Source organism: Eleutherodactylus coqui, chromosome 5 (genome assembly GCF_035609145.1).
Source record: "Eleutherodactylus coqui strain aEleCoq1 chromosome 5, aEleCoq1.hap1, whole genome shotgun sequence".
NCBI classification, from domain to species: Eukaryota; Metazoa; Chordata; class Amphibia; order Anura; family Eleutherodactylidae; genus Eleutherodactylus; species Eleutherodactylus coqui.
Window position 1 is genome coordinate 119,023,584 of NC_089841.1, and position 24,147 is coordinate 119,047,730.

At 43.9% G+C, this 24,147-nt stretch overlaps 1 protein-coding gene and 1 long non-coding RNA gene across 4 annotated transcripts in view; one reads left to right on the forward strand and one right to left on the reverse strand.

Annotated features, from left to right (window-relative positions):
- The window catches only part of MCC (MCC regulator of WNT signaling pathway), a 283,211-nt gene that overhangs the window by 153,498 nt on the left and 105,566 nt on the right, over window positions 1-24,147 (reverse strand). The window contains exon 1 of one of the 3 annotated variants that reach the window (XM_066603070.1): window positions 10,059-10,191. The exons of the other annotated variants lie outside the window; for them this stretch is intronic. Within the exon in view, the coding sequence (XP_066459167.1) occupies window positions 10,059-10,118 (60 nt within the window). The 5' untranslated portion in view covers window positions 10,119-10,191. Of the gene's footprint in view, window positions 1-10,058; window positions 10,192-24,147 lie in introns of those variants that run through there. 3 annotated transcript variants of the gene reach the window in all.
- On the forward strand, window positions 15,944-22,461 carry LOC136626950 (uncharacterized). Its single transcript, XR_010792719.1, has 3 exons — window positions 15,944-16,049; window positions 18,050-18,162; window positions 22,129-22,461. It is a non-coding gene; the product is annotated as an uncharacterized lncRNA (long non-coding RNA).

The following is a 24,147-nucleotide window of genomic DNA, read 5'->3' on the forward strand; positions in this document are numbered from 1 at the left end:
ACCTGAGATCTAACTGCATGCAGAGTTTTGCAGAAAAACTCCCACTCAAGCTAGGTGTTTTTTTTAACAAAAAAAAAGTATTTATACAATTCGGAGCTTATTTTTTCATGATACAAGTTTGAAAATCTGATGTCACTGCAGGTGGGAGGAGCAACCATACAGTGAGGAGGAAGAAGGGCACGGACGGCTTCCCCACTATCAGGATTGGTACGTGTCCCACCAGTAAGACCCCCGCTGATCTATAAGTTTTCATCTATCCAGTTGATGAGTGAAAACGTGAAAAACTTTTTAGTCTCCGGAATATCCCTTTAAGACCAGGACCAGTTCAAAATCAACTCAAGTTTGATTAATATTGAAAAGCTGAATGTCTCATTGAAAACATATGACTGACTGAGGTCATGGAATTTTTTTATGCTGCATTGTGAAGGCATTAAGACAAAAGAGCAACAAAAAAATTTAAAAAAAGTGTTTCAATTTTTTTTTAACAAAGAGAACACTAGAATATTGATGATGTTTGTATTCCACACAATAAAGGATGCTGTGTCTATGCAACAAGTGAGCATTGAGTAAAACAGGTTGATCTATACATAGGACTGGCCCTGACCCACCGCTTATTTCCATCATGCATGTTATGCGTCATCAATTTAGCAAAGGGATCAATTATCCCTATTTTAAGCGCTTTCCTTCTTTCACCATATGGTGAGTGTAACAGGTCACACAGGGACAAAAATGTCAGTGTGCATCTAATCTCATGGCTGGATGGTGCGGGGAGGAAGGAATGTCCTTATTCTGTATCAATTTAACTTCTTTAGAGATAAACATTAAAAAGTGAAGGTCTGCTTCTAGCGGAGTGTATGCAGACATCCCCCTCAGTAAGCACAGTTTTCCACAGTACAAGCGCAACGCCAGACACATTTTTCTCGATACATTATCTGGTAAATGACCTGAAGTTTGCTGCAAGCTATATCTCATCACAGGCTGCGCAGCGGTGGAGGAGCTCATATTAGATTTGATGTTCTAGATGCCTCTTGCAGTTTCTCATATGCAGGTTAGCTCCCATCATCAGTTTCCAACCGGTTTCAAAAAGATTTTCTAACAAACAAAAAATAGAAAACAAACAACCCCTCCTTTTCACAATCGCCGTGCGCCAACCTGAAGACGGGCAGCTGTAACAAACCAGCACTTTAAAATATAGAGACCGTATTCCCCAATAAACATAAAACCGACCTACCAAGCCGGACCGCACAGAGCTCACTGGTTCAAGAGTATGCTCTTCATGCTCTGGGGTCCAGGGCATGCGTTACGTTTGCACGTGCCCCCTGTGCATTCATGGGCGACCTCTGGGTACTCTGGATTCCACTAGAAGGTCAACCAATTGCTTATATTCCCATATAGATGAAAAAGGACATCAGATCATCAGCCCCAATGAGTGACTTACACTATAGACAGTGCTGCGTAATATAATGGTATTTGTGGTTTATAAATTGCCTTATTTACAGTATGTTGGTACACCAAGGAACTGCAAATATCACCCCAAGCATAGCAAATGGTACCAGGACCTCAGTAACTGCAGTCAATATCCAAGGGCCTCCATGTTTAGCATCAATTTCCAATGTTAAAGGGGTTGTCCCGCGCCGAAACTGGGCTTTTTTTTTTTTTTCAATAGCCCCCCCGTTCAGCGCGAGACAAACCCGATGCAGGGATTAAAAAAAACAAAAAACGGGTAGTACTTACCCGAATCCCCGCGCTCCGGTGACTTCTTACTTACCTTGTGAAGATGGCCGCCGGGATCGTCACCCTCGGTGGACCGCAGGTCTTCTGTGCGTTCCATTGCCGATTCCAGCCTCCTGATTGGCTGGAATCGGCACACGTGACGGGGCGGAGCTACGAGGAGCAGCTCTCCAGCACGAGCGGTCCCATTCAGAAGGGAGAAGACCGGACTGCGCAAGCGCGTCTAATCGGGAGAAAATTAGACGGCACCATGGAGACGGGGACGCCAGCAACGGAACAGGTAAGTGAATAACTTCTGTATGGCTCATAATTAATGCACGATGTACATTACAAAGTGCATTAATATGGCCATACAGAAGTGTATACCCCCACTTGCTTTCGCGGGACAACCCCTTTAAGGGAGATTGTCAAAGATGGCATCTATTCAGCAGATGAACTGAGCAATAGGACCCACACTAATCTGTCAATCCATTCATAAGGGGGGGACAAGGGAGTCTGTTCTTGTGATTGGTGGAGGTCCAACCACTGGTACCGCCACCAATGATCATACGTATGCCCTATCCACGGGTTGAGGTTGAATTTATATCTTGGGACAATTTCTTTAAGGTCACTGCCTAAATGGTCTACATTCACATCAGCATTTTGCTTTTGGTGCTAACTCTAAGGCCTCCCTCACACAGGCGTTTTTGTACAGCGTTTAGCGCTGCATTTTCAGTGCTGCGCTAAACGCTCCCATTCATTTTAATGGGACTGCTCACACAAGCTTCAAAACCATACAATGGCATTCTTGCTATAGGTCGCTGATCGCCAGGCACTTTCTTGCTATGTATGCGCAAGGTAGAACATGCTGCAATCTTTATTGCGCATGTATTTTGCGCAGTGTGTGCGATTGGCAGCATGGAAGCCTATGGCAGATTGGTACAGCGCGGAATGTGAAGGAGCCCACATACACACAGGAGAATTTCATAAGAAACCAGTAAAACTAGGACTTTGGGATGTGGGGAGAAAGTTACAGGGGGATACACACAAACTATATAAACTCCATGTAGAGGTTCTCCTTAGCTGTGATCATGCTAACCACTGAGCCCAGTTTTCTTGCTTTTTGTTTCAACAGGATATTCCCAAATTAGAGACGGAGGTCAAATCCTGTGAATACACTATAAATGTCCAAGTTAGAAATACATAAAGACAAATCTATAGGAATAGGTTCTAAAAAGAGGGAAGATGGATTTTCTTTAACCCCTTCCCAACACATGCTGTACAATATAATGCGGGGGTGTACAACTTTTACTGGTCTGAGGGCCACATGGCCATGCTGAACCACTTCAGGGGGCCACAAGGGTATTCCCATCTGAGACATTTATGGTATATACTAAGTATATGCATAATAAATTGAAGTTCCACTTCCAGGACTCCCAGCTATTGTGAGAATGGGGGTCACCTTCCCTTCAGTCAGATATAGATATATCTGTGTCCAGGTCATTGGGACTGCACAGAATGACACTGTCGGCCATATGTGGTCTCCAGGCCGCATATTATACACCCCTGGTACAAGCAATCAAATGATCACAATTTTAAGTGCCCTATGAGAACTAAAGTAAAGAAAAAAAAACTAAAAAGTTTAATAGAATTTTTTTTTTAGAGGTTAAAAAAAAACAAAAACTTTTTCCTAGTCATTACATCAAAACTAGAGATGAGCGAACGTACTCGTTACGAGTACTTACGCACCCGAGCACCGCCATTTTCGAGTACAGCAGTACTCGCGCGTAAAGATTCGGGGGGCGCCGTGGCGGCACGGGGGGTAGCAGTGGGGAGGGAGAGGGCTCCCCCCTGTTCCCCGCTGCTCCCCCCCGCACCGCCGCGCCTCTCCCCGCCCCCGGCGCCCCCCGAATCTTTACGCCCGAGTACTGAAGTACTCGAAAATGGCGGTACTCGGGTACGTAAGTACTCATTACGAGTACGTTCGCTCATCTCTAATCAAAACATAAAATTAAAATACGTACCGCTGCATCCGTAAGTCTACTTTATTAAAATATCACATTATTAATCCTGCACGACGAACACAGTCCAGAAAAAAATCTGCAATGTCAAAATTGCACTTTTTTTGGTCACCTCAACTCTAATATAAAATGGAATAAAAATCAATCAAAACGTTATATGTTCCCCAAAATCGTATCAGCAAAAAACGAGCCCTCGCGCAACCACATAGACAGAAAAAATGTAAAGTTGTGCGAGTTAAAAGATAGGGTTAGAAAACTTTTTTTTTTTAAAGCAGTACTATATTAAAAAAAAACTATAACATTTGCTATTGCTGTAATCATACTGACCCACAGAATAAAGATAACAAGTCATTTTTACTGCATCTTGTAATAAAAACAAAACTCCCCAAAAAGGGTGCAATCGTGTTTTTTCCCATTTTATCCCACTTGGAAATTTTTAAAAAACGTTTTCTAATACATTATATGGAACGATAAATGGTACCCCTGAAAAAGTACAACCTGTCCTACAAAAAAAAAAACAAGTTTTTTTGTAGCTATGTCACCAGAGAAGTAAAGTTATTTTTGTTTTAAGTGAGGAGGAAAAAGGAAAAAAGAATAAATAAAGAGCTGCAGCGGGAAGAAGTTAAAGAGGGCCTGTCCTGTCCTCATGTCTGGGGGGCTGACTGCATAGCTTTGCATTTGCATCCCTACTGGCCCCACCAATGTTTTTTTCCTTGTACTCCCTCCTATTCCCCTAGTTTTCGTGCATCTGGGCAGTTAAGGCAATTCACTGTCAGTGAGCGTCTACCCAATACTTTCATGGACCTGGGAAACTAATAAGAACCTTTATGGGAAAATGGGGAATTAGAGGTAACTGGAGACATTGCTGTATCAGCTGGGCCACCGTTACAAAGCTATGCAGCCTACCCCGCTGGCATGAGGATATGGCAGGTCCTTTATACCACAACTCTTCCTTAATAAACACATTAAACTATCACATAGGGATAACGAATGAATCTGAACTTCTACAAGAGAAAGTCTTTATTCCCAAGCTTGGTATGTCATAATGAGTAACGTTTCCACTACTTAGGAGAGGATACAATTATTGCTTTTCGTTATATACATGCCAATAAAATGTATAACAAAGCAGTAGTCACTATAACCGAAAACTGTTCAGCGACCGTCTGGTACGCACGATACTGGGGACAATGGAGTATTAATAAGAGTGCAGCATTTCCTGAGAAACATGTTTCTGTTAATGCTGCACGTCATCAGAAATTTGTAAAACGCATTAGCAAATGGCAGGATAGTAAATAGTTTAATAAGGCCTGGGTGCCTCACGTAATCCAGGTGCAGTACATTGTGGACCCAAGTGCATAGAATACAATTACTTTTATTAGACAATAAATGGGACGTACTGAATGAAACGGTGCAGAAGTGCATGGCACATAAATGACACAAGTAAATGACACATAAAACCTGAAGCTTTGCATGTCATTACGAAAATTGCTACTGGATTATAGGATAATAAACATACGGCGACAGAGAAACCGTTCCCTAATATATACGCAATAAAGGTCAATTAGAGCAGGTTAAACCTCAGAAGTGCAATAAACCTCCACAGCACTGATAAGACCAGCTTCCTCTATGCAAATGCACTACAAAACCAGCCTTCATACTAAAATAGCTTAACATGTATTCTGTTCACTGACTGACAGCATCTATAAATGCCCTCAAAGCAAATAATAATCTTTAGCACCAACATATTCCGCATCGCTTACAAGACCGGGGAAATAAAAAAAGGCCACAGTTACATGTAGTAATCAGATTATGGAAACAGTAGGGGTGAGGGTCCTGCTCCAATGAGCTTACATACTACAAGTAATGGGGTGATACAGAAGGTAAAGGAGCTGGAGATGGGCACGGTATGGTGGGGTGGACAGTGAGGGATGCTATACACATAGACAATGGGCAGGCCGTATAGTGGCGGAATCGGTGGATCAGTTGCTGGTTTACTGCGGCTAACAGGAATTGCAGTCTGTGGGACAGGGAGCATGTTAGCAGGGGGAGCACAGAGGGGCTTGGTTTAGGAGATATGATATGCCTCCCTGAAGAGGTGCATTTTTAGAGCACGCCTGAAGTTTAGTGCGCCAGTGATTGCCCGGATAGCTTTTGATAGCGCGTTCTAAAGGACTAGTGCTGCTCTGGAGAAGTCTTGGAGGCGGGAATGAGAGGTTCGAATTAAAGGGGCACTCAGTCTGATTTTGTTAGCGGAGCGGAGGATGCAGGCTGGGCAGTGAATTTTCGATGAGGGAAGCAATGTCGGGCAGCGCAGTGCTGTGGAGAGCTATTGTGGATGAGGGTAGCAAGTTTAAATTGCATTCTGTATTTGACGGGCAGCCAGTGCAGCGACTGGCACAGGGCAGCGGCTGGACAGAAAGATGAAATATGTAATTTCCAAAGTAACTGAAGCAGTTTTGGAGGGCTTACATACTTGTCATGATGCCTACTGTATCATTAGCAACGATGTTATAGGAGCTGACCCATTGACTTCTATAGAAGAACGTTATGTGCATGGAAAGAGAGAAGGTGAGCTGTGATTACCACCAACTATGAATGGTGGATCTATATAGGTGTCACCTGTCATTGTAATCTTGCCTTTGATGATAATGATATGCCTAATGAAAAGGGTTTTTTTTAGATCAGATTATTATTAGTGGTCAGTTTGAAAAATGCTGGATATTCCAATTTAAAAAAATAATATTGATAGTGACAAGCAAAAAAAAATTACCAAAACGTCTAGAGAAAAAATATGTTTAGCATAAAAACTTTATTTATACAACAGGCCATTTCCTACTGACAACTTCCCTTTAAAGATGGGGCTATCTATACACTCAGAGATCCATGCAGTCATTTGTCACAATGGTCTGATTATACACACTGGGGACAAAATTGTGAGAGTTTCGACTTTTATGACGGCCCAACACTTCTTCAAAATATGAGCAGGCCTAGTATTAAAGTGACCCTCTGGACTAGGCATACCAAGATGGCCGCACGGCTTCTCTGACTACCTGAAGCACACTGTGAATTAGTATACATTGGTAGTCTAAGGCCTCATGTCCACTAGCAAAATTGAATTGCGGATTCTGCGGGTGAAATTTTGCCCATAGGAATATCATTGGCCATCTGCAGTCAATGAAATTGAATTTTGTACCCGCAAATGGCATTTTAACCGTTGTGTTTTCCACGCATGGGAAAAAAACGCAGTATGCTCCATTTTAGTGCGGATCGGCCACATTGTTATCTATAGCTGGGGATATCCGCATGCAAGAAAAAATGCTGGGTTCACACGGGGCGGATTTGTCGCGGAAATTCCGTCCGGAATTTCGCCGCGGCAAATCCGCGGCTGCTAATCCCTGGATTAGCCAGCCATGTGGACAAGATTTCTCAGAAATCTCGTCCACACGGGACGGCAAAGCCAGCAGTGTGGCGCGGATTAGCCGGCGGCAGCATGCTCCTTTTTCTTCCTCCGCTGCGGCCACGCTCTCCTCTATGGGAGCATCGGCCGCAATGGAAGAGCGAGCGGCCGGGCCGCTTCAAAACCCACGGCTGTGTGGGAACCCAGGCTTAAAGCAAATCCGCGTGGAATCTGCTGCAGAAATCTACAGCAGATTCTGCGGGGATTGTATTTTGCTAGTGGACATGAGGCCTAAGGGTATGATCACATGGCAGAATTTTTTCCCGTGAATTCCACCTCCAAAAACCGCTAAAACACTGTAAAAACTGCTTGTGAGAGAGTTCACATAGTAGATATGGTGCAGATTTTCCAGTTGAAAACAGTGTAAAAATTTGGATGTGTATCTGCAGCAGTTTTTAATTGAAGGGGTAAAGTCTGCTGCGGATCTGCATCAAAAGCCACACCAAGGCGGCAAATTTTGATTTCTGTTGCGGAAAATCCACACCATCTGCACTACGTATGAATGTATCCTACGGGTGCGCTCACATTTTGTTGTAGTTTTTTCACCCCTTTAATTTGAGTTTAATTGAAAAGATGAAATCTGCTGCAGATCTGTATCAAAATCCAGGACAAAATCTGAACCCCTTTGGCTACCTGTGAAAGCACCCTAAAACAGCATTTCCTAAGAAAAAGTGCAGCACTCAATCAATACAAGTACAGTATTGGTAATCAGTAGAATTAAGCTCCATTTACACGCTACGATTATCGCTCAAAATTCGTTCAAATGCTGGCTTTTGAGCAATAATCGTTGTGTAAACGCTTCCATCTTTCACTCTTCAGCAGAACACTGACTTTTAGGTGAGCATACAATCCATCATTCAGCCGAAGAGATAGCAGGGACCGCATGCTGTGTTCTTCACGGGAGCAGCTGATTACATTGTATTCAGCCGACAGCCCATGGCAGCCCGTGTGAGGATAATGCAGCTGAGTGCAGAGTCCAGACCACATGCTGGAATGTGCAAATAGCTGCTGGAGGCTCATTTACATTCAAATAAAGCTGATAAAGTTCTAATGGGCATAAGTGCCCATTAGTACTTTAGGCAAAATGACCCCTAGAACTGTCAATCTTTCAATCGTTTGAAAGGTTGTCTTTGCGTGTAAATGAGCCTTTACAGTTCCAGTAATTAATAATCAGTACCAGTAACCTAAAAGCAGATCAATTTTTCCTGAAGTTAGTTATAAAAAAAATGAGCCCAGCAGAATAGCCTAGACCCCAGTGTAATTCTTCTAAAAATATCAATTATCAGACGGAAAGCAGCTTGTCCTTCCCGAACCTCCACAAAACAAGCTCTATTTTAAAATACCAAGTTTAACCTTTTTTAAACCCAAAAAACGAATAGTAATGCAATAATAAAGGTAAATGCAATTTATCTAAAATACTGTGGTCTTGCCAAGGATAATATAAAGAGCATGGTTCCAGAGGTCGCAGGTGCTGACTCCCATTTCTCGCTGATCAACTAACCCCTGAGCCCAAGGGTCAAAACGGTTTAGTTGAGTTGCAGCGGAGGGGACCCGGGGCACTTGTGACCTGCGCTCTTACATGGCATCTCCTCCTTCAATAGAATCTCCCTGGCAGAAGATAAATTGCTGGTTGTATTAGGGCACAAGTAAAGAAACATTCATTGTTAAAGACAACCTTGTTCATCTAGTAGGTAGAGTAGAAACAAATTATAGGCTCCAGGAATATAGGAATAAGAAATAAATCCCGCAATGACTTGTAGAAGACCTAATCAGCGAGGAGTCCTGCGTCCTACTCTATCATTTTGAGCCTCTGGATGTTATCTTTAACCTTAGCATATATGTCTCCCGCTTTACAATCACAACATCTCTGTTTTAATGGAGGAATTCCTATAATATCACTACTTAAAATTGGTAATGTTAGATGGATCAAAACTAGAGTTTTCGTCTAGGCGCACCACTAAGTGGGGCCGCTAGTCACACGTGCGTTTCTGTAGGTTACACTTGTTGCAAATCATGCGGTAAAATTCACTGCTGTATCACAATATTTCATATGAAAGCAATTATACATCAAATTATAAGCAATACATCTTGGCAACTGCGATATCCAGAGTATTTCTGTTCTTTAAAGCGGCCCTCCAGTCCTGGGCAAACCAAGATGGCTGAACCGCTTCCCTCACTAGCTGATGTACCCTGTGCGGTAGTTTATATCATTAGTGTAAGACACTACACGCGGCTTTGATTGGCCAGTGCTGCCCATGCAAGCAGCATGCAGTGTCCAAGGTGGAGCCAACACGGAGTGGAATTGCCATAGAATGTCTGTGCAGACCCTCCGCACGGAAACTCCACAGCATTTACAGAAGCAGCAAAGGAGATTCTGAAAATCATGTCCACAAGCTGCAGAAATAATCTACACTAAATTGGTGAAGAAAATGACTTAGTGTGGAATTCAATTCTGCAGCATGTCAGTGTCTCCGCTGTGGAATTGCACGGGTTTGGAGGCAGGCTTTCCGCGATCATCTGCAGCGGAATGCCCACTGTGGACTTACGGCTGAAAATCAGCCTTGTGTGGACTCAGTCTTAGACTACCAATGTACATTAATACACATTGTGCATCAGGCAGTTAGAAAAGCGATGGGGCCATCTTTGTTAATCCAGCACTAGAGGATCACTTTAGGAGATGAAACCCACTAAAGAGTAACTAGAAAGCAAACTAAACACACAGACACTGCTGCCGACATCCTGCTGCTCAGTACAGCGGGGCTCGGCATGGTAAGTTTCTATGGTTGTGAATATACTCTGAACAACAAGTTTGTTTTTCCATATGTTCTAGACAGAAGATTCCACACTTGCTCTTAATATTGTAGACTTACCTTGGGCTTCATGTAGGTCTGAATACGTCCTTGAATGAGGTATAGGTTTCCTAAGACCATACAGTAATACAGTCACCCAGATACTGCACAGCTCTCTGACAGGCGTCTCCCTCCACTGTAAACTTGTAGTCTGTGTGAAGCTCAATGAAGTAATCAGTCTTTAACTCTGAGACACACTACAGCCAACTTCCTAAAAGGAAATCTGAGACGTCCCACCCTGAATCTTAATAATCACAGCCTAACCTTACACAACCTGATCAACATATACAGTCATTGTCATGATGGGGATCAGCAAGCCCAGAGGAAAAAGGCCAAAGCCGCAGCTTGCAGTGGAATCGCTGTGCTTGCAGGTAAAATGGCACAATACAAAACAGAAAAGGGAAAGTCAATTAACCCCTAAATACCAAAGGTCATCTAAACAATATAAATACACCCCCCCCCCAAAAAAAACAAAAACAAACAAAAAAAAAAACAACAAATCCACATGCTTTAATGCATTTACAGATGGCCATGGGTCTATGGGCGGCTTGATTTGCAGATCGTCCATGCAGGTACCCCGCTCGGATTCCGTAAATCAAACGCTCACAGGAAAAGCTTTACCCCAATAGCATGTAGAAAGCAAATATCGGGGAGGGGTGACTGCAGACAACATAGTCAGCACATGGCTTTCTGCATGCTATTGGGGAATATGTTCAATGAGCCTACGCTGCAGTATAAGGTGATGCATGTGACTTTTTCTGTAAATTATGTCTTTGTACATTCTTTTTTTCTCACCTCTGTGATTTTATTTAGCCATTAGTAAGATAGCGTAGGTTCTGATGTATGCCTGGTGGCCTTGCCGCAGCCCGTCAGCTTAAGTTTTTTTGTGCAAAATGCAAACTAATACCCACATTTATCAGTGCTTGCATGCAGGGTGCTATAGCTGCTGGAAGAGCCCAGGATGCCCTGCCAGTGTGGCACACTGTGGTGATACAAGGCAATCCACTGCTTTGCCAGTCGGGGTTGTATCTTGCATAGTGTGGCACACTTAGGCCTTCCTCACACAGGCGTTTTTGTACAGCGCTTAGCGCTGCGCTGAAAATGCAGCCAAAACACTGGCATAACTGGTACTGGTGTATCTTGACTTTCTGTGAGTTCCATAAATACTTACAATGTGCAGGAGACGAAAAGTCACCATCTTTATAATCTCTTCTACATGGCCTGTTGGGATCACAGTGGAGTCCATTCCATACACCATACACTGGGGGAGATTTATCAAAACTAGTGCAAGGGAAAGGTTCGGGCATTGCCTATAGCAAGAACTGTGATGACAGCCGTAGTTTTCCAAGACCCAATGGACAATGAAAGCAGAAACCTGACTGGTTACTGTAGGCAACTCTTCTACTTTTCCCATGTGCTAGTTTTCATAAATGTCTCCCACTGCGCGCACGTTTTTGGGCTCCAACAGAACCCCTACAACAGGTTATATACATAAGTTTATAACAGGGCATATTAACTACATTCTGTTATTTCATAGGAGTGAAGCGGGCAAGCAGTCCTTCTCATTAGCCACAATTGTTTATTGCCACTTCCTCAGTATGAAATGAGGCAGCTGAGCCATTAGTGTTGTATGGTGAGGCTGTCCTCCTCTTCCCCACTAGTTACACTATAGACAGCCGATCTCGCCGCAGGACACCAGGCTGGAGTTACAAGACAACAGTACAATCTGGCCACAAGTCAACATTACAGAGGAAAAACAAAAAAGTCTTCACAATAGGAACTCCGGACAAAGCAGTATGTCTGGCATTTCCCAGTTTACTTTCCTCTTCCTTAGCCGTTAGGAATGTCATGTAGAAAAAAAGTGTTTTAGTAACAGATTAATCTGGAAGACAAAGTGACCACATTCAGATCCTCCTCGACGGGCAAAAACGTTCCAGATTATAGCTCAGTCCATAGTCATAAAGAGCTCGTAGTTAAATGTAGCAATATGCGACTGCAGGGTTTCTGATCTCACTTCTGCATCTACTGCAGGGTACTACTAAAACTAATGCAAACCACTTTGGAAAGCGCAGCCCACTGTTCATGCGCGAAAAATCATAGTGAATCTCCGCTAGCGGGACTCAAATTGCGGCATCACGCAATTTGCCGCGATTCTCCGCGGTGAGCCTATCAGGTAGGCTCACCACAGAAAACGGACAGCTCTCCCCCCTGCTCCCTGGCGGCGGAATGTCGACAGCAATATTTCGCCTCGCCCGTGGACAGAGGGCCTAAGGGACCACATGCAGAATCCAACCCACCTGTGTGCAGGTGGCCTAAGTGAACGAGCCAATAGTGATTTTTATGCCTGCATAAGGTGAACGACAAGCGAAAAACAAACAACTATTGTTTGTTGTTCAGTCGGTGGTCGCTCATTAGAATGATTTTTTAAAATGATTCCATCTAAAAGCACCTTAAGTGCACGGCCTAACTATTAATCAGGGTTAGTAAACCTGCCCCCATGTGCATGTCAAAGCCTTGCAGCACCCTGTCAGCGGTGCATGTTCCCAAGCATCTTCTGCCAGCATGATACAATACATTCTAGTGTAAATGGCTTTTGCAGACACCAATATTTCCTGAAATCATCCATTAGCTGGTTTTATGTGCATGATCACATGAGCAACATATTACTGAACTGTATCAATTTCAATAAATGTGGGAGAGAACATTACATAGATGTTTACAATGACATCATATAAACAATTTATACATTTCTTTTTTAAGTATGGAATAAAAAGTGGCTAGTCAAATAGATTTCACTTGGTGGTCCAAATCAGCCAACTGGGAGTGCAGATTTTCATACTATCCAAAAGAAAATTTAAATGGAGTAATTGCTTGATCACTACATTATCTTGTGTCCCAATGTATTGCGTATGTACAGCGTTGCATATACAACCCATAGAGAATAGGGCTGTTCCTGCATGATACGCTGTGAAATAAAGCATGCTGCCATCTTTTTCCACGTGCGTATCTACATGCAATGTTTACACGCTAATGTGAATGTATCAATAAAAATCAACGTACTTTCATTGACTTCACTTACCATGTACTATGCAGCTGTGCATCATGTGTAATACACTGTAAAATCACAGCTACGTGATGTTACGTGTGCTGCTGGGATCTGTAGTTCTAAGCTTCCTAGCAGCACAGCCCTCACAGGGTTATTGATTGAGCTGGTTGGGTGTGGTATTTCCTGCTAGCCAATCTCCTGAGTTTGTGCTCACATATAAACCCAGCTCCTGGTCAGTCTCTGTCTAGGGTTCAGGGTGAGCAGTCATGAATCCTTGTCTGTTGAAGTTTGCTGTGTGATTTGTGTCTTGCTGGTTCATGTCTGTTTGTTCGTTTATATTCTGTCAGTTTTGTGTTAGCTTGCAACAGACAAGGATTCATGACTGCTCACCCTGAACCCCAGACGGAGACTGACCAGGAGCTGGGTTTGACCGAGAATGTCGGGTGTGATTTGCTTGTGTGAATGCACCCTAAAGATTGCTATGTAGCCCCGTGATCTAGCACTCACATGGAAGTCAATGGATGAGTAGTGCAAGTAGTACATGGACTGCAGCGGTCAGCCAATATCCTGTGGCACCATCTGTCACAACAAACGCCAGGACAGGAGCAAGGCTGGATCCCGAGGTCACAGTTTATTTTACTACAGGGACCCTATTGAGGTAGGATGGTCCAACAACTTGACAACCCCTTTAACAAATCACCATATTTTATTAATTGAATGTAATTGCCCAAAAGACAGCAAGCTGCCTGGCACCGCCCGTGTAAGACCTTATCAGATTTGTCACTGTCAAAACTAGCAGTACAAAATGTTTATTAGCAGAAACTAAATACTCATCAAAAGCTGGCAGCGCCCAAGAACCATATAACTTCTGCTTAAACACTGGAAAGACTTTGAAGGTCCTGTCCGACACGCAGGCCAGAAAACCCAGCTGCAGACCATCAATTCCATAATGGCTGAATCATACAGATAGTTGGTGGAAGCAGCGCTGCTTGGTACCATTCATCTTGTGGAAATTAACTATGCTTGCAAACACAGACAGCAATATTGAGGTTTGCTGTTCCTTCTTCTGGCTGCTTTATAACAAATCAATTAATCAATTCTAGGTGGCGCCAAGGAGACTGGGGAACACAATCATTCACTGGGTACATGAGACGAGGCGCAGTGGACAACAACAACTCCGTGTTTGTACACAATATAATACTAATCCCAGAGGTATTGCAGCCAGATGCGTCTGTCACAATCAATGCTAGATCTCACCCAATCTGGGAATGCTAAATAGGTTTCCTAGTCTGGAAGGAATCTTTTCTCCTGTTTTACATGTTTATGGTACGTGGTTAAAAAAAACTACTATTTTTTGCAGTTATATGTGTTTATTTTCTCAGCAACAAGATATTGTCCTTGCAAGAGCTAAAAAGTGTATATACTAGATATAATGGAAAAAATGGTTTGGTACGGTGTTAGCCAGTAGAGCAAAATGTGATCGTTCTCAGTAAGATAAACCAAGTAATCTTGTAGATACGATACCTTTTAATGGCTAACAAAAACACATGATGGTAATGTGAGCTTCTGAACCAACGCAGGGTTCTTCTTCAGGCTTAAATGAAATAGATTCAAAGAGGCGTGCGTATCACAGCCCTTTCTAGCATATCCCCAGTATCTTCAGGTACTGGTGTATTTTGACGGCACCGGAAGCTAGGGGTGTGACAGCTGTCACCAGGCGTAAACACCCCTGTCACGCCTCTAGCTCCGGATTGGGAGACAAGATACAGCAGTAAGGACATTGGGAACTTCAAGGGCACACCCCCCTGACATCCCGCATCCTAGTGAAATGGGCCTGGCAGGTGAGACTGTGTCCCCCGCTTGTGCCACGCTCATACCTACATGGCCATTGCAGGTCACACATGTCCCTCCGCTCACAGCTGTCCGCTCTGCTTCCCCCTGCGTCCGCTGTCACAGCTGTCCTCCGCTCTAACACTGAAGAGCAGGAACTGTCGCCTGCAGATGGAGACACGCCGGGGAAACTGATCAGCGGAGTCGGGAGTCAAGCACTGAGGCGGGAGCCTAGGCAGCACAGCGGCATGTCACAGACCAGGGGGGTGAGTGAGGGCAGCAGCAAGAGGTCTGGGGTTCTGCAGCGCTGACTGGACCATGCAGAGGGTCAGGGGTCTGGATGGCAGCAGTGGCGGGGGATCTGCTGTGGCTCCCCATGGGTGAGTGATAGCAGGAGCGAAGACAGAAGCAAGAGGTCCGGGGGTCTGCCGACGCCACCAGCAAAAGCTTCGGGGGTCTGCAGCATAGAGCGCAGTAGGCGCAGGGCCGGGGATGAGTGATGGCAGCAGCGCCTAAGGGATTGGCAAGAGGACCGGGCCAGGGAGACCGCCCACAGCCAATCACAAGCTGGCGGCATCACCTACAGTCAAGACTGCTATATTATGCCCCCACCCCGAACTTGTGGTGACGACATAATACACCAGTACCGTATCTTCAAGGGGGTTACAGTCCAGTAGGTTTGGGGGCAAAAGCAGTGTGGAGAATTCATTGTCGGGCTCCTCCAATCACTCCCTAGTGATCTGAGCTCTATGACTGTTATCCTATTGCAAGATGGAATGTAGTCTGGGAAGATTTCCTGAAGATATGGGTACAGATGGTTAGATAGCTTTCATCATTTAAGGATTGTAGTAGGATGACCAATGGTCCTAGCCAGAGGCAAGAAAATGCCCCCCAGAACAGGACACCACCACCACTGTTGTATCCATGGAAAAAGGCTTCATGCTGTTTAGACCCGATGCAGACCTTAACATCCATGTCGTTCAGCAGGAAATGGCGCTCATCATTCCAAATGCCCTTCTGCCGTGTGTCCAAGGTCCATTCACATTTTGACCCAGGCAAAGCACTGTTGGCAATGACGTGCAGTCATCGAGGGCACCCTTGTAGGTCTATGGCTACTGAACCGCAGTCAATAAAAGGTATGTTGCATACTCATTGTGGAGATTTGATTAAAGGGGTTGTCCCGCGGCGAAATGCAATTTTTTTTTTCAACCAACCCCCGCATTCTGCCCCGTTAAAATCAATACCGTTTGTAATTTAAAAAAAAAAAAAAAAAAAAAAATTGCTTACCTCCTTCCCAGTTCGCGCAGCATCTTCTTTTAAAGATGGCCGCTGGTCCTTTCCCAATGATGCACCGCGGTTTTCTCCCATGGTGCACCGCGGGTCTTCTCCCATGGTGCACCATGGGCTCTGTGCGGTCCATTGCCGATTCAAGCCTCCTGATTGGCTGGAATCAGCACACGTGACGGGGCGAAGCTACGCGATGACGCGTAGAAGGGGGCGGAGCCAGAACGCCGCTCGTGCCCGGACCGACCAGAAGGGAGAAGACCCTTCTGCGCAAGCGCGTCTAATCGGGGGATTAGACGCTGAAATTAGACGGAGCCATGGAGACGGGGACGCCAGCAACGGAGTGGGTAAGTGAATAACTTCCGTATGGCTCATATTTAATGCACGATGTATATTACAAAGTGCATTAATATGGCCATACAGAAGTGCTTAACCCCACTTGCTTTCGCGGGACAACCCCTTTAACTTCTCCATTGCTGGGTCAGTTGGTCCACTGTTGCACACAATTGCTAAGATATCAGACATGCCACCAGATACTAGATCGCCTGATACGGATTCTAGAATCAATCACAAATGGCCTGCTGCTGTGTGATCTTCTGTCGGATGTCTTTTCATGGTCCAACCACTCTTTTTTGACTCTTGATACCGTAGTTCGGTGAGGTCAGCATACTATCTGAGAGCAGCACCATGTTAATGATCACAAGATGCAAATAAGGAAGATGGAACAATACCGATGCTGCAGAGCTATTGTTCCATCTTTCTTATTTGCATATTACCCAGAGGAGCATGCATGGCCTTATAAGTCTTCTTGCTCACCTTCTAGGTGTGGGCTGTGTAAAGCCCCATTTACATGCAAAGATGATTGCTCAAAATTTGTTCAAAAGATAGGGAGAATGATCATTTTGCATAAGCTGCCAAATGCACTAATGCCTATTAGCAGCTTATTAGCTTTATTTGCATGTAAATGAGCCTCCCTGGGCTGTATGCAGAGAACAGCAGATGGTCTGTTATCTGCATACAGCCTCTTTGTTCTCCCATGGGAAGCATCTATATACAATGTTATCAGCGCTCCTGTAGAGAAACAGAGTGTGCGGTCCCCGCTATCAGCTGCCCTGCCAAACGATGGATTTTAAACTCAACTAAAAATCATCATTCGGACAGAAAGCAAACGATGGTAGCATTTACACGCAACGATTATCGCTCAAAAGCCATTGTTTGAGTAAATTTTGAGCGATAAACGTTGCGTGTAAATTGGGCTTGAGAAGGTTTGTTCTACCATCAACCTACTTCTATCTAATGGGTCTGGCCACCTTTATCACGGGGCCTGAATACCGATTTCCCCCTGCCCATATTTACACTGCAGCTCTGCTTATTCAGGGGGGCTCGTTCACATACATAAAGTGGTGAGGCTCAGTTTAATTATTTTCTGATAAGACACTGAATGGAAACTATTGCACTACAATGGGAATTAGGAGTCCCCCCAGAAGACTATAGCTTTTAATGTTCTGCTAGATTGGAAAAACCTGCACCACATATGGGTCTATTATAACTATCAGGCAGAGATAATCTAGATCAGATAGCGGGCTGGTTAAGCCCTAAATCGGTGTATTGAAAGTAGCAAGAATACAATTATGCATAATACAATTATATTCCTAGTGAGAAGATGATTATCATGCATCAGCTGAGAAAAAATCCTGCCCTAGAGTAAAATAGTAAACTTGGTTAAAATTGAAAAAACATAAAAAGAAACACACAAACATTTTATGTACTGATCACCTTCAAAGTATGCTGCAAAAGCAGTTAGTGCTTTACGGCAAAGTATGTATGTTTTCTAATCGTTTCTGGACTCTAGGAAAGCTGCAAAACTGGAATGATGACCGTACTGCTTGTAGAAGAGAACTGCATCGGCTTCACAAAAATACTTTTCCTGCGATCGGCGTCCATGCGGAGAATCAACAGCAAAACGTAGGTATTGAAAGGCATTTAATTTCGCTTTTTCGTTCATATTCGCGAATATGAATTGCGTATTCCAGGAGAGGAAGAAAAATCGCAAAATGCTCTGTCTTGCTGCCGACAGCCTCCACTGAAGTCAATGGAGGCCGTCCAACCTGCAGCCCATACGTAATTAACATTGCGTATGGCCTGCGGGTACTCTCACCATTGTTAAACGGCGGTTTGGGAAATACAAAACAAAAAAAAATGAACTGTGCATGACTGCCAGCGAGCCCCGTCAGTCATTTGCAATACAGTGGAATCAGGTAGGCAGGGTCAGCGACCCGGCTCACAGCCAGAATCCACTGTGGGTCTCCCACATGCGGAATCAGGTCAACCGTGGCCTAACAGATTTGTGAAATTAGGAAGTTAGTTATAACATGGGTGAACATTGCATACATTAAATGAAACATCTTTTTGGGGCTGGACATGATGCATGCCCCAAAAATGATTTTTCTGAAGGAATGAGCGATACTTCCAGAGTACATCTGTAGTTATTTACCAGATATGACTTAAGAAACCCTTCTCAATATTAAGGCGAAATTGTAGTTTTCAAGCCTCGAACTTTGAGAGCACATATTTGTTTCCAGCTTTTTTTCCCTATGCATACACGAGAACAGAGTTTAATGGTCGGAGACCTGAGGCACGCCATCATCTTTACAGTTCAGTGAAAGTTGTGTGCTATCAGTTTTAATAAAAATCTCTGATGCATTAATACATTTTAGACTGATATCTCCTGGGAATTAATGAGTGGAGTAACTTAAGTTCCAGTCCTCCAGGGAAGGATGCATTAGAGGGCAAGACTGAAGCATTTTAATCCATTAGACAATTGACATCCAGTACGGAGACCCATTTACTTTCTGGGGAGGGGGTGTTGAAAAACCAATGCGAAGAAATGCAACGTATTCATTAAAACCACGTGACTATACCTGACCCCAAAACTCATCTCTAGTATATTGTGATTATTTATAGCTGCCTGGCTACAGAAAGAAGCAAAAACCATCTGAGCTGCTTTGGCTTTCAAGTCTAAAAATTTAGGAGCCAAATTCTATTTTTAGGGCATCAAGTTAGAAATTAAATTTTACTAGCTGTACAATAAAGAAATAATTTGGAGGTTTTGTCACTTTTTAGAATAATAGTAACACTGGAAACCTGACAGACCCCATCATAAGTCAATAAGGGTTGTTGGTCGCCATCTGGATCTGCTGTACAACAGATTAAGCACAAATGTCTTAGTTTCCATTACAAATATAATGGATAATGAAGCCCGTGTGAACAAAGCCTGGGGAGTTCTTCAGCAAATAGAAATCTGTTGCACAAGCAAAAATAAGTAAATGCAATTTAAGAGTGTGAATGCAGTCAATCAATCAGTTGACCTGTACATACACACTGCATACTGTACATACACTTAGGCCCAACGTCCACGGGCAAATCTGAACTGCGGAATCCACGTGGGGCACGACGATCCACAATTCGAGCTGTCCATAGGAAGACATGGGCACCGACAGCTGAATTTAAGCGTGCAGATTTGATTTGCAGACCTTTCAGTCCAGAAAACAAATTGCAGCATGCTCCATTTAGCTGCGATTCCCGCGCGGCTGGTTTCCATTGTAGTCAATGGAAGCCGTCTGAATTGCGGACAGGCCAAGGGTCCATGGAAAAACCTGAGATTAGGAAAAAAAAATCTCCGCACACATACGAAAGATGACCTGCACAGGTACGCAGGGTGGCCCGCCGCGCGCAGGGTCGGATTCCGCTACGGGTTGCCGCATGCGGATTCTGACCCGCCAGTGGATACTGGGCCTTAATGGTGGTTGCTGACATGAGGTCCTGCGACTCAGTACTACAGGGCAGATTTAATAACTCCAGTGCTTCATACATTGGTCTCAATTTAATCTCCGCTGGCACATGATGCACCTAATATATTAGACGCGTATTAGTGTATTAGACGCATCTCTGCTGCTCTGTGCGACTAGACAGAAATCTATACCAGCTGATTTCTGGTATACATTATGCTCATTTCTGGCATAAATTATACATAAATAAAGCAGTCCGAGGCAGCCATGCCACCTCCAGACAAGCTACACCCCCTTTTCAGTTAAGTGGTGCAGAATGGCGTACTGATCAAAACATTACAATTTTTGTTTAAGCCGGACTTTAACTAAATTGTGGCTTATTATGCCAAAACGGGCATTAATAAATTTCCCTGTACATTTCTAATTATCTTATTAGGGCTCCTTTTACAGTACTTCGCTTTATAATTAGATGCCCCACACAAGGTTTCTTTATATCAGTGTTCTGCTGTTATGGCCTCCTCCCCACGAACGGATTTCCGCCGCGTAATTCGCGGCGAAAATCCGCTGCGTTGCCCGCAGCTATTAGGTTCTATTGAACCTAATAGCTCAGGGCACACGGTGCGGAATTCCGCACCGTGAAATCTCCCGTCCTCACCCGCGGCATGCTCTATTTGCCGCGGGTGTACGCGCTGACGGCTTCCATTGCAGTCAATGGAAGCCGTCCGTTCACGCTATCTCCCGCTGTAACAGAGCGGAAGATAGCGTGAAAACGCTTTCCCGCCTACCGCTGCCGCGTCATATGACGCGGCGGCGGTGGGCGGGGAAGCGTCATGCGGGAGCGAAAACGCCGGATCCACTGGTAAGTATGGGGTCTCTGGGGGGCGCCGTGACAAGCTTTGCCGCGGAATATTCCGCGGCGGAGCCCGTCACGCTCGTGTGCAGCCGGCCTATATGTAAGCTGTGGGGACAGTTTCTATAAAACCCTTTTCATGGCTAGATCATGTCAATTTGTAAATTAACACTAAACCAAAATATTAATTAGTAAACAGAAAAAGACGGCTATGAAAAAGTTAAAATGCAGGACATGTTATAAACACCTCCCTATACAACAAGCCCTTTATTTCCTCTGAAGCCCCATCAGCTTTCCTACAAGCACCATGGATTGCTTTACAGATCCAGTATTTTTACCATTTCCACACGCCAATACCACTGAAACTGCTGAAGTCCCATAATTAAGAACCATAGCAACCATTTAGCTCATTAGAAATATTAGGCGTACTTCATATATAGCAGCGGTCAAGGTGCGGGGCACTAGATTAGAAAGTGGTGAAAAACTGGAAGAGGTGAGGGCTCAGGCCCGCTGTCCTGCAGGAAGAAAGAATCTGCTGAGTGAAGGGATAAGACGCTTTCAGGCAATGAAATGAATTTAAAGTTGCAAGGGCTTAACTTCAAAGCAGCGACGCCACCCGCTTGCTTGACCATTCATATGGTAGATAAATATTCAAAAATAAGTCATCTAGAGAACAGAATGCAATGGGCAGATTTCCTTGCCACTCGCCCATCTTAAGGCATACAATACACCAATTACTTCAGTAGTCGTATTTTTAATGTCACAAAAAATGGATTTCCAATGACTAAAAAAGAGATTTCCTTACTCATCAGTCTCACATCTTCAGCGTTTAATATATATTTTTTGTACTTGGAAACTTAGCATGTCCTTTGAGACACACCATATTCTCTTGTGATCTGTTCAGAACTTTGTTGCATGGCCCGAATACATAAAATACATGTGATGTATTGATTTGGTTCCTGCACGAAGATCTAGCTGGCTGCCGCTATATGGACATGGTTTACACCATTACAGCCCATGAACAAACTGGAGAGGATTTATCAAAGACTGCAATGCAAACGTGAAGCATTTGATCACAGAAATCATTCGGGATTCCCGTGTCCATTTTTCAAAGAGCTTCTGAAAAAGAGCTTGGATGGGATTGGTCCAGTTCCTGCGCCTTTACCTTTGCATTAAAGCACCTACACCAGAGTCTTATTGATTTTAGAGAACATTTTATCAACGTCAGATCATCAAAAAATAGGAATCCCTGGATATCAAATTAAATTACTTTTCTGTAAATCCTTATTCCAGGAATGCCATAAGGGAGACAGACATGAAGATCCATAGATAAGTGACTGACTGCCAACCATCTATTCTTTACCTCTCACTAGTCTTCATCTGCACCGCTGAACAAGACTATTCATGGAAACGGCTTAATTAGACATCAAAACCCAAGAAAGAATAGAACGGAAGACCTCACCAAAAAGTCTGTCATGCCACTTCCAGACACAGTACATTAAAAGAAAATCTCAATGTTGAATAGCAGCTCCAAATACAAACTACTTGTGCTTTAGGTCTGAAAAGTTAGAGTTCACTTATGAAATGGCTACAAAGATCAGATTTTTACAGGTACAAAGACATCTTGCGTAGTGTTGTACAGATGAGGTTTTCTGCCATAAACTTCATGTACAACTTTACTTTTTTTTTAATCAATGCGTTTTTGGAAATGAAAACTTTTTGTAATTGGATTTTCATTAAAAATGTCTAATTGTTTGATTTCTATGCCTGTATTGTTTGTCAGAGTACTACAGACTAGAGAACTGAAATCTTAGCAAAGTCTGTCAATCCAAGTAAAGGTCCTCTTACGTAGAACGATAATCGTTCATACGAGCGGAAATGAATATAATCGTTGAGTGTAAACGTAGCAAACTATTGAAGGACGAACAATAAATACTTCGCTTTTTGCTCATTTTATGCAGGCACAAAAATTATTCTTGGCTCATTCACTAATCATCCAGTTTAGATAATAATTGGTCAGTCATTCCCATTCACTTAGGCCGCCTGCACACGGCCGGGTCGAATTCCGCATGTGGGATCACGTAGCGGAATTTGATGCTGTGCCCAGTCGGTGACCCCCGCGTATCTGTCAGAATCTGTATTGCGGATATGCGGCTGGTGCATATGTGCAGTACAGATCATGTCACGGCGACGCAAATCCCACATTCGTTCTGCAATGATGATTGCGAAAGGGTCGTGGAGCAGACGGCTTCCATTGACTTCAATGGAAGCCGTCCGCACGGAAGCCGCATAGATTCCCAGCATGCTGCTATTTCTCCGCGAGTGGAAAAATCGCAATCAATTTCAACTTGTGTAGCGGAAATGCGTTTTGCCATAGCCTGCTAAGGGCGGAATTGCTGCGAAATCCGGAGGCAGACGCTGGCTCGGGATTCCACAATGGAAATCCGCCCGTGTGCAGGCGGCCTTATACTGTAAATGTGAACGATTTCTCATTGGAACAAGACAGCCATACATCTGCATGTATAAACAGGCTGCCCGATCATATAAGTGAACTCTGCCATCGTTCGCTCGTCGAAACGATAAATCGCTTGGTGTAACCGAACCCTACGCCGACAGCTCCTCAAGCTTCCCTGTCATGAACATGCATTCAGCTCTTTCAATCTCACAGTTCTGCATAGTCTTTGAGTCATCCCTGTAATCGCACCGACACCAAAACCACGTGACACCAGCCGTAAGAAGCAACAGCATAAATTGTCATGCTGCGGATTTTAATTCTGCACCCTAAGTCAATGTCTGGCAGATTCCGCATGGATCACATTTGTTAAAAGCCTATCTACTTTGCTGCTACTGTATCATGAGCCGATTTTCCGCATGCAAATCAATTGCAGAAAATCCATAGCACGTCAGCCCCGAGTGAACATACCTTCATGAAGGTGAAAAGTCCTTACAATTAAAAGCATATTGAGGAGGTCTACATATTAATCTTCCAACTATAGACAAGTACCAAAATCAGTAACTAAGAAATTCATTCAGAATACTATAGCTTTGTGCACACAAACGCAATTTCAATTTAAAACAAAAACCATGTCCTCCATTTTTCATTCTGACAGGTTTTTCCATGGGCAGAGTAATAATGGAGGTGACCCATCTGACATTACTGCACCTGCTTGGGCCTTATTGACGCGTCCTTTGAGATTCTGCTCCCAGACCATGCGATTTGTCAGCAGGAAAAGGTTCAGCTGGAAGGTATCCAAGGTTCCTTAGAGATCATGCACACAGGAAGTGAAGACAACTTGGATGTCTTCCAAATGA